Raw genomic sequence first — 14,299 nt, 5'->3', positions numbered from 1 at the left:
TTTTTTTTCTTCCATTCATGTATGCTATTTTATAAAGGTTTGAGCATAAAAAATTATACAGCAAAAGCGGAACAAGGTTGTGTGTGCCTTTACTCCGCGTCGTCCTGTCAATCAAACAGGAAGACGAATCACTGCTCTCGATGGGCGGGAACATTAAAGAAGCGCCCGAGATAAATTCTTGGGCGCGCCGCATTGTGCTCACAGTTTTTGCACATTGAACTTGTTTGTATGGTAGGGTAGGATCAGTGATGTATTGTCAGTTAGCAGTTAAAAAGCCTAAAACTAAGTAATCAATGTGACTAAATAATAGGCATAACCAACTCATTATAGATAAGTACATATGAATCTAGTGTATAGAAGTAGTAGCCTACATTATCTGTCGTCATGGGCAACACTGAAGTTGTGAAATCGCTGGATACAATGGGAGACAGTAATCAGAGTGGTGTAATCAACAGATCCATCAGTGATCGGGAGCGCTTTAAAAGCTTGGAAGACATTGACGTGAGCGCCGATGGGAGTCCGGTGTTGAGGTGCTTGATCTCCATCACCTACTCGGTGGTGTGCGTCGTAGGTTTGATTGGCAACTTGCTGGTCTTCTTCTTTATTCGCGTGAAACAAGACAGACGCACGTCCAAAATAAACTTTTTCATCCTCAATTTGGCCGTGACAGATTTTCAGTTTGTATTGACTTTGCCTTTCTGGGCCGTGGACACGGCGCTGGACTTCAGCTGGCCGTTTGGAGACGCCATGTGTAAGATCATCCTCTCGGTGACCGTGATGAACATGTACGCGAGCGTCTTCTTCCTGACCGCGATGAGCGTCACCCGCTACTGGTCAGTGGCTTCGGCTCTGAAGGACAGCACTAGACAGACCAGCTGCTCCATCAGGTGGGTCAGCGTCGTCCTGTGGACCCTGGCCACCGTCGCCACCGCGCCAACATCCATTTTCTCCACAGTCACTAACGTGGCCGGAGAAAAACTTTGTTTGTTGCGGTTCCCCGAGGGACAGTATTGGTTAGCAGTCTATCATCTCCAGAAAATACTAATCGCTTTTATTTTGCCAATGGGAATAGTCTCCATCAGTTACCTGCTGCTATTGAGGCTCATCCGACAGCGGAGCATGATGAGCAACTCGAAGCGAAGAACGCACAAAGTCACAAAGTCCGTCACCATAGTAGTCTTGTCGTTCTTCCTCTGCTGGATGCCCAATCATGCCATAACGTTTTGGGGCGTGCTGGTGAAATTCAACGTGGTGTACTGGGATAAGTCGTACTATATCGTTCATACCTATGTGTTTCCGGTGACTGTGTGCCTGGCGCACGCAAACAGCTGTTTAAATCCACTTATTTACTGTCTGATGCGCAGAGAGTTCAGGAAAAAACTAAAGGACCTGTTTCTCCGCGTCTGAGAATTAAAGAAGTGCACGCGCGTCTCCCGCGACTCTATCCTGTGGAACAAATGTGTATAGTCCTAAAGAGTTATTTGACCCAAAATGTAACTTTCGGTCGTTATTTAAGCTCACCCTCATGTTTTTCAAGCATTTTTGACTTTATTCCTTCAGTGGAGCTCAAAAGGAGATCAGTTCACAGTTTTGTGACAACACGAGGGTGAGTAAATAAGGACAGAATTGTTATTTTTTGGGTGAACTGCCTCATGCGATTGGTGTACATCAATTGAATTGTGTGAATGTCTTTGTATTGTTGTGGAACATTGTTGTCAAATAAGCTAATTCTCGATATAAAATGTTACATTACAGTTAAAACCAACAATTTAAAAAAACGCAGCTAAATTAAATTGAGTTGCAATACCTTTCAATGCACTATACTTCAATGGCTGATATGCTCATTATTTCTCTTCCAGGGAAGTTTTTTTAAATTAATACATAATTGTGCACTTTAGTTCTCAATTCCAGGGGTAATTGTGTAGGCTATAGCCTATATTGTTTTTTGAATGTTAAATTAAAACATGTTTAATTTATAAAATAAAATATGACTTGGTAAACACACAGAATATAACCTATGAGACATGGGATGTTGTCGGGGAGGATTACTCCTCAGTATTAGCCTTTGAGTCAAAAGTCCAATTACACAAATGTGTTTTCCCTATCAGTGTTTTTGTATGTTGGTTTCATACCTTTTTTGTTTTGTTTTTTTGTTGTAAATTTCATCCTCCAAAATCAAATTCCAGTATCATCATATTTTGCTATTGTTGGGTAACAAGTGAAATAAATAGACACACTGACACTAGATTTAAACCGAAAGGCTGAACTGTGTTTTTTATTTTGCATAAATGTCAGGCCAGGGCAAGTTGTCACATCTTGTACATGTACATTTAGGTTACACTTTAGTTTAAGGTTTCCGTGTAACAGTGTAATAATGCATTTAAGTACTGTGTAATAATAATTTACTTACTATAGGGTTAGGATTGGGGGTTTGGTTTAGGGTTAGTTGCATGTAATTATGCATAATTTATAGTTATTACTACAGTAACTACATGTAACGTGTAACAATGACACTTTAAAATAATGTGTTACCCAAATTTACACAGCATATTAATTCCAATATTTGTTGGCCAAAATTTTGGTTTGATATTATAGGATGTTACCTTTGCCATTTTTGCAATTCAATTAATTATTTTGTTGTATATATATTTTACTGTTTAAATTTAGCTGAGATGCCTATAATAGGCTGTTTAATGGCCAGTTCCATTGTGACAACTTGCCCCACTGTTGGGCAACGAACTGTGAAATTTAATAGCGTGCAGAGAAATATTAATCAGAATAAACATTGTAACGAAAACTAGCATCAGTCTCCCATATGTACCTATTTTCATCATAAGCCATTTAGAATTATTTAAATTCTCAGCATTTTACATTAGTGATATTACCAAATATACAATTAATTTAATATTTTTAGAGAACTTTTAAAGAAAGGATGGACGACCACACCACCTGGTTAACCAAAAGGCTAAGTTAAGTTGCCAACCGTTTGTCAACTTTATTTTCTCTCCCTCACACATTCTGAATGACAACACACTCTCTCTGCATTCCCCTCTTGCAGTGCTTTCTATATCCAGATTTGTCTCATTCTCAATTAGCAATACTGACAGACACTCCCACAAGCTCCAAGCCGAAAAACCACCATCTCGATCAGAGCATTCTGGAATTCATTAGGCAAAAATAAGCAGAAATGTGTTTCTTCAGAACATGTTTTTGTATCCTGTAGAAATGACAGCTCTGCGGCATGCAGTTAATTACCCAGAAATGGGCGATCAGGTTCATAACTGATGAGAATGCTTAACGTCTTGTTAAACGTGGTGGCTTTAAATCACTTACATAGTAAGCTAATGATGGTCATTTGCAGGCAATTTGGAAGATTTGAAAAGACAGTACATCTGCTGCTGTTTACCGTCACACTCGCACAGGAGCCTTTTAATGGACACCCGGCACAGAAGTGATGCTCTTGACGATGTTCTGTTGGTTACGATGCGTCACACTGCCGAGTTCAGACTGCAGGGAGGGCAACAGTCTGTGAGGAACAGTCTGGGCAGCAGTCAATATTTTTTTCCCATCGAAGACTAACCAAAAGCATCCTTTAAAAACAAAGCAGTAGCACAGTTATTATGGCTCTTATAACTCTGCTGCTCTCATTTTATGTGTGCACTTAAATGTCATTTGAATACTATTTGAAATGTCATTGAAGGTCCTGTTTGTGTACACACTGTGTGTCTATTCAAAGTAGCCTGTATGTTTTGACCAGTGCTGCTGCTACTAAAACAATCCTTCCTTGTATTTTGATGTGATGTGGTCACATGTGATGGTATATACAGACTACCTCCCCTTTCTGTTAAACGTCTCTTTGTTTTATCCAGGATTTACACTGCTGTGCTGTGTGGATGCAAATCTACCAGTTTGCCTATGGATGTTTGTCAATATTACAAAACTCACTTTGGTCTCCCGCTGAGTGTGCTGATATAATCAGATCCCCACTGTTAACAGGATTTCCTGTGGAGACATGGTTTCCTATTACCGAGTGAGTTAGGAGTTATGTTAGTCACTTCTTAATGCACATCATCATATCAACATATTCCCATTATGATAAGAATTTTACCCACATTTAAAATGTAATTTGCCCCGTTGGATTCTGCCCACAGCTTTTCAGTAATATTGCTGTCTGCCTCTGAAGTTATTCAGTAACAATATAAGTAAATGTACTGTACTACATGTATTGTAATTGACTTGCTTGTATTTTTGCACAGTTATTATCTCTGTTGTTGTAATTTCTTCTTATTATTAGGCTTGATTGTTTGACCTTTTTAAATGAAATACATTTGGTCATGTCTGTGTTTTGTTTTGCTCTTTCTAGTGAGACTTTGAAGTCTGACAAAGACTCATAATAAATTCTATAAAGGTTTTATAGAATAGTTTGAACAGGCTTTCAAAATCCAATCATATTTTCAACATCTGTTGTGTTGTATGGAAATATGATCTATCGGGAAATGATTTCAAACAATTAAGGGACTAATTAAGCTTGAACTTTATTTGCATATAGGCAAACGAAATATCTGTTTGATGTTGCAGAATGAACACACAATGGATCCTTTCTCACTGACCTTAGTTTGCACTGTAAAAAAATTGCTGTAGTTATGCAGCTGCTTGCCAGTAACTTACTGTAGATTTAAATTGATGTTATTTACTGGCAACAGTTTGTTCAAAGTTAAATGAACATTAAACATTAACAAGTCTTTGTCTTTACAGAATAAAACTATAAAATAACAACCTAATGCAAAGCATTCTGGGAACCAGAAATCTTCATCAACCTTTTTCTGTTTTTTTTTTTCCCTTCAGATTTTGGTTCCCAGAATGCTTTGCATGAGGCTGTTATTTTAGTTTTATTCTGTAAAGATAAAGACTTGTTAATGTTTAATGTTCATTTAACTTTGAACAAACTGTTGCCAGTAAATAACATCAATTTAAATCTACAGTAAGTTACTGGCAAGCAGCTGCCAGTAACACTGTAATTTCTACAGATTTTTTTTACAGTGTGGGTATTTTATCAGTGTGTGTGTGTGTGTGTTACCTGGGAATTGAACCCATGACCAGGTTCAATCAGTTGAGCTAAAATAACTATGGCCAGCATTCATATGTCATGCTTGTTTATAAGACTGTTTCAGACATTTAAGCACTTCACTAAAAAAAAAAAAAAAATCATTGCATATGAAGTTCCCAAATAAACGAAACATGGTGAATGTTAAATCAATGTTAATTCTCTGTCATTGTAATTAATTTATAATTTGTTAACGATTATTAGAAATTATGGTATAAGAAATGGTTGTCAACAGTCTTTCAGAGGTAGATTATTAATAAATGAACCGTAGTCATTCATCAAATTGTTCTGCTAATATTATTGTGACTATGTCCAGGAACCAAAATTTGGCAGCGAGAGAGTCAAATTTCCTGCTAAATAACTGTATGACGTTGACCCGAGGGCTTATACAAGGACAATCAGGCCTCTTCCTCTTTCACTTCTTGGACAAAATCTATAAACAAGCGTAGAAAAAAAAGAAGAAATCCAACAATACTGTAAATGGGAAATTGGAAAAGGCAGCCTATCAATTTATACTGTAAATATATACATGTATTCAGATCAGATGTGCCAAATAACGAGAGAATAGTGCAAAAGTGAAATACAAAATGAAATGCATTCAATTTATGGCAAAAGAGACTTTTGTTGCGGTAACACTTTCAAATCATTTCAACTGATTGCAAATGATTAACATGCAAACATTTTCCTGCATAAAGTGTGGGAAGCATAGCCTATCATCTGGACTGACGTTTAAAAACAAGGGTGTGTGTGTTTTACCTGCAATCTGACATTTCGTTTCTCTTGTTCTTTTCAAGGCCAGAAGGGGGCAACACATCTCTTAAGTTGCATAAATATAACCAATGATAAACATATATTCAGATATATCTTTTTTTTTTTTTATTAAAGGTACGCAAACCATTTTTAAAATCTTTTTTTTTGGTATTGTAAAACTAAAAAACTAAAAAACTAAATTTAGCTCCGATTGTGATTTATTATTTTGCACCAGCTATCACTATAAACTCATATTTCAAACAAGACTGTTTTTGAGTCATCAATGAAAATATAACTAGCATCATAATAAATATTGACTGTAATCAGTAGGCTACTAGGCTATAATGAAAAGCACTATTATACATAGGCTAGCTATCAGCCTACGTAACCTTAAGCTCCACCCAAAGCAATTCAGGTGTTGATGTCAAATAAATGTTTTCCAAACTATCTCTCTCTCAATGCCCTGAATCTGAGACAAAGTCCAGCCTTTTCCCAGGTAAGGGTGACGTCAGGCGCACAACAGCGTCTCCTGTTGTTCCCTGCTACAATTTCAAACGCTGCTAGGACCACGAGGAAGTCCCGCCCCCTCTAACGTCTGATTGGCCAAAACATAATTTATTCAGCTATGCGTCTCTACTATTGGTTTACGGAGTTGTCGGTAAGGAAACGGGTACAGATAAGCCTGGTGGTGTTTCGCGTCAGGTGAAAAATCGCAGTGTGTTGTCAGACGTTAAAAGTTGTTTTTGCTTAATCAAACTAAACCGTAAAACGTAACTGTTGTTGATATTTATTCAAATACTAATATACGCGCTGCTTTTTATTTATTCAACCAAAGAGAAAACATGAAGAGTTTGAAGTATCGACTGAAAAAGCATGAAGTTACCATCACAGTAAGTTAAGAGTTTGAAACAGATTTGCTTTGGTTTGTTTTATTTTATGAAAACGACTGAATCGAAATTGCGTGATATTTGTTTCTTGGCATAGTTGAATTACTTCATATATCTTCCGGTGTGTCATTTCATGCACTACTCATAGTTGTTTTGTTCTCAGAGGCTTTACTCAGATCATCTTGCAGTAAGGCAAATCTTTTGACACCTCATCATGTCTCATTCACTAACATGGCACTGTAATCTTTGTGCTGCATGGTGCAACTTTTTGGTCGAACTTTGGAAACTTGTAATTACACTTGCCTCTTGTATTTTGTATTTAAAATTTGTATTACATATATTCTGTACATGTAGATACGAGATCATTTTCTATTAGAATCACATTGAGCTTCTGAAAAAGACGAAATGGTTTTATTTTCCTCGAACATGCAATCTAAAATAACACAAACAACCTTAAATTCAGATGCAGCTAACACTTGAAATCTTTACCCTCCCCTCTTTTTAATTTCCATGTCAAAGAGCCTGGCACACAGAACCGTGTGGGAAGCTGCATGGGGGGTTAGTTATTGAGGGGCTTTTTCAAGGGTTTTGTTTTGAATTGGCTTTAAAAGGAAGGGATCTCACTGCGTGCTGAAGATGATTCAGAGGAACTGATGTCATTCACTCAGCATTTGATGATCATTGCTTTCTTACTTTATGAGCTCTGTTTTCTCTTGATGCCTTTTTGACACATAGGAAAGAAGCATTTCCACATGCTTTCAGAGCCGGACTATTGTCACTGGTTGCCCTCTGACTTAACAGAACACAAAGGACCATGGGAGCACACCCTCTCTTTTTGTGACGTGTGTAGATGGCTGGATGAGTTCTCTCAGAGTTTCAGCATTCATTCAGTAAATTTATATGCAAAAATGTCTCGATGTTAGCGCCTTATTCAAAATATCCCGTATAAATGAACAATAATTTATATCTTATATCTAAACATGTAATTTTGGGTTGTATTAGAAATAGACGAGTGTGAAAAGTCAAGCAGGAATGGAAGAAACATTTCTGGAATTACGATTTTTTTTTTTTTTTTTACACATTTGCAGGAGTCTCAAGATCTACATTTTGCAGTTCATTCATTTTACAATTCATCCCAATTTACTAAATAAGTGATAAATGGCAAGAGAGAGGATCTCTAGTTTTTCCAGAAGAAGATGTGCGATAATAAACGCATGTCTAAGTTTATTTGGATTATGCTGGTGTATGGAATATTCTAATAGCCGTGGAGCATGTTAACATCTTATTTAAAATAAAAGCATGACCAGAAAATAGACATTAATCAGAACAATGTGCATGTTAACATGGTTACTGACTTTTGTCTGTGAGGAAAGAGTAAAAAAAGAATGTGTCTTTTGGATCAAAATGAGTTGTTTGTAGTTGTACTCTTTACAACATACTGGCACTATATATACAGTCACCTTAACGCTGGTCCACACCCATATGAACCCTTTTGTGGAATGCATAAGGGTCCTATGAAATCCATTTTTTTTTTTTTTTTAAATTGTATTTTATTGTTTCCCAAATTCTTTGTTTTGCGTTTTAATTTTCTGAATTCCAATATAATGGGCCCTTTTCACATTTCCGGGTTTCTCAGAAGCTGAAGTTGTCATAGTTTGGTAAACTTCTATAGCGGTTAATGAGAGAATACATTCAATATATATATTTTTTGTGTTCCCATTTGCTCAAATAGCAAAAGAAAAACTCCACAATAGTGTTTCCCTAACAAAAAGAGGAAAAAAATAGAGATTGATAATGGCAGTTAGAAGAGAGAAATGTAAATTTTACCATCGCTCCCACAGCTGCTGTATCAGAAACACCCTAGTGTTAACTAGTTTTTTTGTAATTTGATGCAAAGGTAATATAATACAAAGTATAGTGTTTATAAATGTACATATATTTTTTTTATCAATTGAAAATAAGCCTATAAAAAACGTTGCAGGATTTACGATGCTGATGAGCGTTAAAATGCGTCATCACAGTCTGAAAATGGTCCATGGTTTAATTAAAAAAAAATTAATAATCAATAATAGTTTTGACTAAGGAAATGATGAAATGCTCATGAAGTGAACTCTATATAGTGAGACCGCAGACACTGCCTGAGTGTATGAACTGTGAGTGAATGAACTGTGCTGTTCATTCACACGCAGAGCATGCAGACGTACATTCACGTACACTAGCCCTGGTCCATATCTCAATTGTGATTTATTATTGATCCTAAATTCCATTTTTATTATGACTCTATTCTGTGGTTTTTGTCCACATTTTCAGGAACATAGAAGTCATAGTGTCCTAAACGCATATAAACAGCTTCAGTCGCCATTCACCTATATTGTTTGGAAGAACATTACCAAATATTCAGACAAACATCTAATTTTATATTCCCCGGAAGAAATAAAGTCAAACGATTTTGGAACAGCATGCGGGGGAGTAAGCGATGACACAAATTTCAATATGAGGTGAACTAACCCTGGAGAAGATGTTTAGTCACTGAAGCGCACTGCCATGTTTATATTCTACTCAACTTTGTCTTCAAAAGTATCATAGTGTTCACACAGTGGTGTTTCGTGTTCTGTGGAGCCCTTGAAGCATGCCTGAGGGCTGAATTAAATGAATGCACAATGTCCTAGTACTGCATCTCACTTACAGTTTCTGTTTTAATTTTTTCAATAAAGTGAACAAACTACCTAAAGCTATCAACCTTTAGAGATCAATTTCTCAGAACTCTCTGCCTTAATTTTGTTTTTAGCTGAGTGCAAATTCCACAGTTTACTTTTGATAACTTCTAGGCTAATTGATCTAACTGATGAATCTAGTTGTACTGCGTTTGCTGGTGGTATTATACATGACCGTCATCGGTTGTCTTCAAGATTGGCTATTGATTTTCGATGGAGGAGAAAATATCGTAGTAGGGTTTCTTTGTTTAATCACTGAAGCTGTTTGCATTACAAATAACCATTTTAAGGGCCTCTTTGTTCTCCAGCTGTAAAGGGTGAAATCAGGACATCTGTACTCTGCTTAAAGGGACAGTTCAAATGAAAAAAGTCATCCTTTACTCCGCCTCATGACATTCCAAACCTGTGTGACTATTTCTGTCTTCTGTGGAACACAAAAGAATATATTTTGAGGATTGTTTTTTTTTTTTTTTTTTTTTTGGTCAATATGCAGACTAGCAGTCTTTTCGCAGTTCTATTGGACTAGTCCATATCGCAATTGTAATTATTCATCCAAATTTTGTCATATTACACAGGAAATTCCAATTTTATGACTGGATTCTGTGATTGTTGTCCACATTTTCAGCAACATGGAAATCATAGGGCCCCTAAACACAGATTAACAGCCTCAGTCGCCATTCAACTATATTGTTTGGAAAATCATATTTTTGAAGTCTGGGTTAAAATATTGATTACTTGTTTTTAATCAATTCTCATTTTGAAAAACTGATATCAATTCTTAAATCCAAATGTTTGATCTTTTGGTCTTTGCTGTTTCCATTTGATGAATGAACAAAGTTTTGTAACATGCAATAATCCAATAAATTGCAATAAGCTTTGTAACTTCTAATATCAAACAAAGTCTCAATTTTTGTAAATTTTATTATGAAATTCAAAGAATAAATACTGTATTGACACTCTTAATGTAGCGTGACAGATCGCTATAGCAAAGCAGCAGCGCGGAGCGCATGAAAATCATCTCTCCCGCTTTACTAGTTACAGCACGAAACAAACATGAATGAACTTCAGAAAGAATGTTGACAGATACAGTACAACTTACCGAAATTCATATCACGTGACCACTCAATCAGTGTTTTAACCACTGAAAGACGACAATAATACCGCTTGTAAACAATGTAATGTTACATTTACCTCAGAAAACCCATTTAAAGGAACCGTATGTAAGAAATGTATTTCAATTAATCATAAAATGGCCCTGATATGTCACTAGACATTAATAAGAAATCATGTTCATTTCAAATACTTATATCACTGACAACAGGATATTGTCATTTAAAAGTGAAGTTGCAGCCCTCAACTGATGTTGATGTTGTCATGTTGTGTTTTGGCCTGATGCTCCACCCTCCACCTATCTACCAATCACAAAGTCAGTAGTGTTTCGGCATCCGGGTTGCTAGCTCTGCTCTAGTTGAAAGCTCCTGCAGCCTATCTGGCAACCTCGAGTCAGGGGGGAGGGGATACACCGCTCTACAGTAATTTGAAAGTGATTGCAGTACCAGTTTTGGCCACAATCTTACATACGGTTCCTTTAAAACTTGTTAGTCAGCTAGAAAGAAACAAGCTAGAAACATTACAGTAGGTAATGTCTCCGCTTCGCGTCAGGGTCCTGATCAGCCTGTCGGGGTTGTATTCGCTATAACAACCGCCTCGCTCTACATTATCCCTTACATAGCCTATACACATCTGTTAATTCTAACCTTTAATATTATAGTGATGTTACCAACTGGTGTTCCCTGTATTGTTTACAGCATTAGTTTAGAGATTTTATTTTTTTTCTTGAGGAAATATGCCATGTACTGTTGCTGATTGACGATTAGTTGACTATATCCAATCAAATTTAATTTAATTAAAATCTAATTGCAACTTGTGAATCGAGTCAAAACTTCACAATGTGGAAGAAAAGATCTGATTTCATGATCTGATTATAATTTCCATATAATCAGATCAATTCTCGTTTTGATTCAATTCTGATTTTGCATTACACAATTTTAATCCACGATGCGGAGGCAAATTATTCATGCAGTGAATAGCAAACGTATTTCATTAATAAAAGTTGCAGGGGAGCATTGACAGGATATGACTGCGTATGAATGTTTCTATGTGTGATTGTGTGCATGTGTGCTTCAATGAAGGCAACACATTAATATAGAAGTCAAGTCAAGTCAAGTCATCTTCATTTATATAGCGCTTTTAACAATGTAGATTGTTTCAAAGCAGCTTTACAGAGATAAGCGTATAATTTTAGGTAACAGAGATTGCTTTGGCTTTATAGCGGTTCTTTAATTAGGCTAAGTTCTTTTCCAGCTAAAGTATATTTGATTGATTTGCTTCCGTCGCAACCAGGGCCGTTTCTAGGCATAGGCAAACTAGGCAGTCGCCTAGGGCGCAAACAGCTGGGGGGCGCCAGTGAGAGCCCCCACCACACCAAGAGATTTTTTTCTCGCCCAAGCGAGTGGAAGAAAAATCCTTATTTTTTTACATTTCCGATAATGGAGCGTATATTTGCACTAAGTGCCTGTCTTTTTGGCAAAAAGACGCCCACCACTAAATATCTACAGTGGCATAGGTCGTAAGGTGTGAGGTGCTTGAAAGTAGCTTTGATGCGTTCGACCAGAGAAAAAAGGACTTTGGTTCGACCCGAGTTCGAATCCGCCTTTTGCCGAACTCGCTCTTCTCCCTTTTCCCAACACATGAGATGTAAAATGTATAGCCTAACATAAGGTCTCTAGCGTTATATTTTGTCAACGAACTAAAATTGAAATTGTGATATGGCTTTGTGCCTTTATAAAACAGCACAAGATTTTAATTAAGTAGCCTATATAGGCATTCTGTTTGTGCTGCGTGATTTTGATTCAATAGGAATCTTGCCTAGGGTGCCAAAAAGGCTAGAAACGGCCCTGGTCGCAACGATCATTTGTTATTAAATTAGGGGCCGCTAAGACGACACCATTCTCTCTACACAGACTTTAAACGCGAACCTGTGAGAAACGCTGATGGCGTTCACATGCGCATTTAGAATGGGTTCTATAGTTATGTGCGTTTGAATATATGTGCACAGGTTTGGAATTACCTACAAGCCAAGCCTATACAAAGTACTTGTCTTTCCTTATAAATTTTGATAAAGAATTTTATTTTATTTTGTCGCTTTGGGGTAGGAACGCGAAACGAATTTTCCCGACAACGCCTTGTCTGTAGAGTGGTAAAGGGATCCTCCATAGGGAGAGACTAGTTGGCACTTCAGCACTGCGTTGTCATCGGGTCCAGGCAAAGGTCCTTCATCAGATCTGGATACGGCCTGGATCCGGCAGGCTGCGGGAAAACCTCGGGATAAACACAGACACTAAAATTAGCGTAGATGCCATTCTTCTCATGATGTAACGAGTACATCAGGATTTATGGGAAGTGTTCCCGGTTCCGGCTGACCTAATCTATTCAGCCTAACATTGAATTATAGAAGTCTATAATGTATTATGTGAATGCTAGGTCAAAGAGATGTGTCTTTAATCTGGCTTTGAACTGACAGAGTGTGTCTGCTTCCCGGACAATGGTAGGAAGACTGTTCCAAAGTTTTGGTGCTAAATAGGAAAAGGATCTACTGGCTGCAGTCGATTTTGATATTCTAGGTATTATCAACTGGCCGGAATTTTGAGATCGCAATAGACGTGAAGGACTATAATGCGTTAAGAGCTCGCCATTTAGTGCTTTGTAAGTAATCAGCAATATTTTAAAATTTATGTGATGTTTAATAAGGAGCAAAATGCAGTGTTGACAGAACCGGGCTAATATGGTCATATTTCCTGGTTCTGGTAAGAACTCGAGCTGCTGCGTTTTGAACTAGCTGTAGTTTGTTTATTAAGCGTGCAGGGCAACCACCCAGTAGAGCATTACAATAATCTAGCCTTGAGGTCATGAACGCATGAACTAACTGTTCCGCATTTGTCAATGAGAGCATATGTCGTAATTTAGATATATTTTTAAGATGGAAAAATGCAGTTTTACAGATACTAGACACGTGACTTTCAAATGAAAGATTGGTATCAAAGAGCACACCCAGGTTCCTAACCGACGACAAAGACTTAACAGAGCAGCCATCAGTGTTAGACAGTATTCTAGGTTATTACGTGAGGAAGTTTTTTGTCCAATAATTAGAAACTCTGTTTTTCAGAATTTAGAAGCAGGAAATTACAAGTCATCCAATTTTTTATATCAGCTATGCATTCTGTTAATTTTGTGAATTGATAAGTTTCGTTAGGTTTTGAAGAAATATACAGCTGAGTATCGTCAGCATAACAGTGAAAGCTAATTCCATGTTTCCTAATGATATCTCCTAGTGGTAGCATGTACAGAGTGAACAGCAGCGGTCCTAGTACTGAGCCTTGTGGTACGCCATACTGAACATTTGATCGATAAGACATCTCTTCATTTACTGCTACAAACTGATAACGGTCAGATAAGTATGATTTAAACCATGCTAGTGCATTTCCCCTAATGCCAACATAATGTTCGAGTCTATTTAAAAGAACGTTGTGGTCAATGGTGTCAAATGCAGCACTAAGATCGAGTAACACTAATAGAGAGATACAACCACGATCGGATGATAAGAGCAAATCATTTTTGACTCTAACGAGAGCTGTCTCGGTACTATGGTACGGTCTAAATCCGGACTGGAAATCCTCGCAGATATCATTTCTTTCAAGAAAGGAACACAGTTGTGAGGATACTGCCTTTTCCAATATCTTTGACAGAAAAGGTAGATTCGAGATCGGCCTGTAATTGACTAATTC

The 14,299-nt window shown here is 37.2% G+C and overlaps 2 protein-coding genes across 3 annotated transcripts in view; both read left to right on the top strand.

The window, feature by feature from the left end:
- The first annotated feature begins 39 nt into the window (after positions 1–39).
- On the top strand, positions 40–4,293 carry rxfp3.3a1 (relaxin family peptide receptor 3.3a1). The gene has a single exon (XM_084107689.1). The coding sequence runs from the start codon at positions 385–387 to the stop codon at positions 1,405–1,407; it is 1,023 nt and encodes a 340-aa protein (XP_083963815.1). The 5' UTR covers positions 40–384; the 3' UTR covers positions 1,408–4,293.
- Positions 4,294–6,516: 2,223 nt separating this feature from the next.
- uacab (uveal autoantigen with coiled-coil domains and ankyrin repeats b) overlaps positions 6,517–14,299 on the top strand; it is a 60,114-nt gene continuing 52,331 nt past the window's right edge. Inside the window, exons 1-2 of one of the 2 annotated variants that reach the window (XM_084107519.1) lie at positions 6,517–6,556; positions 6,690–6,744. In XM_084107519.1, the coding sequence (XP_083963645.1) occupies positions 6,697–6,744 (48 nt within the window). In that variant the 5' untranslated portion in view covers positions 6,517–6,556; positions 6,690–6,696. The other variant, XM_084107520.1, reaches the window with a different exon arrangement.

Source organism: Abramis brama (genome assembly GCF_963993115.1).
Source record: "Abramis brama genome assembly, chromosome: 3".
Taxonomy (NCBI): Eukaryota; Metazoa; Chordata; class Actinopteri; order Cypriniformes; family Leuciscidae; genus Abramis; species Abramis brama.
Note: the sequence above shows the minus strand (reverse complement) of the source record. Positions and strands in the feature narration are given on the sequence as shown.

What these genes read in the sequence shown, in the direction of transcription:
- rxfp3.3a1 (XM_084107689.1), top strand. Translation starts at nt 385, where the DNA reads ATGGGCAACACTGAAGTTGTGAAATCGCTGGATACAATGGGAGACAGT.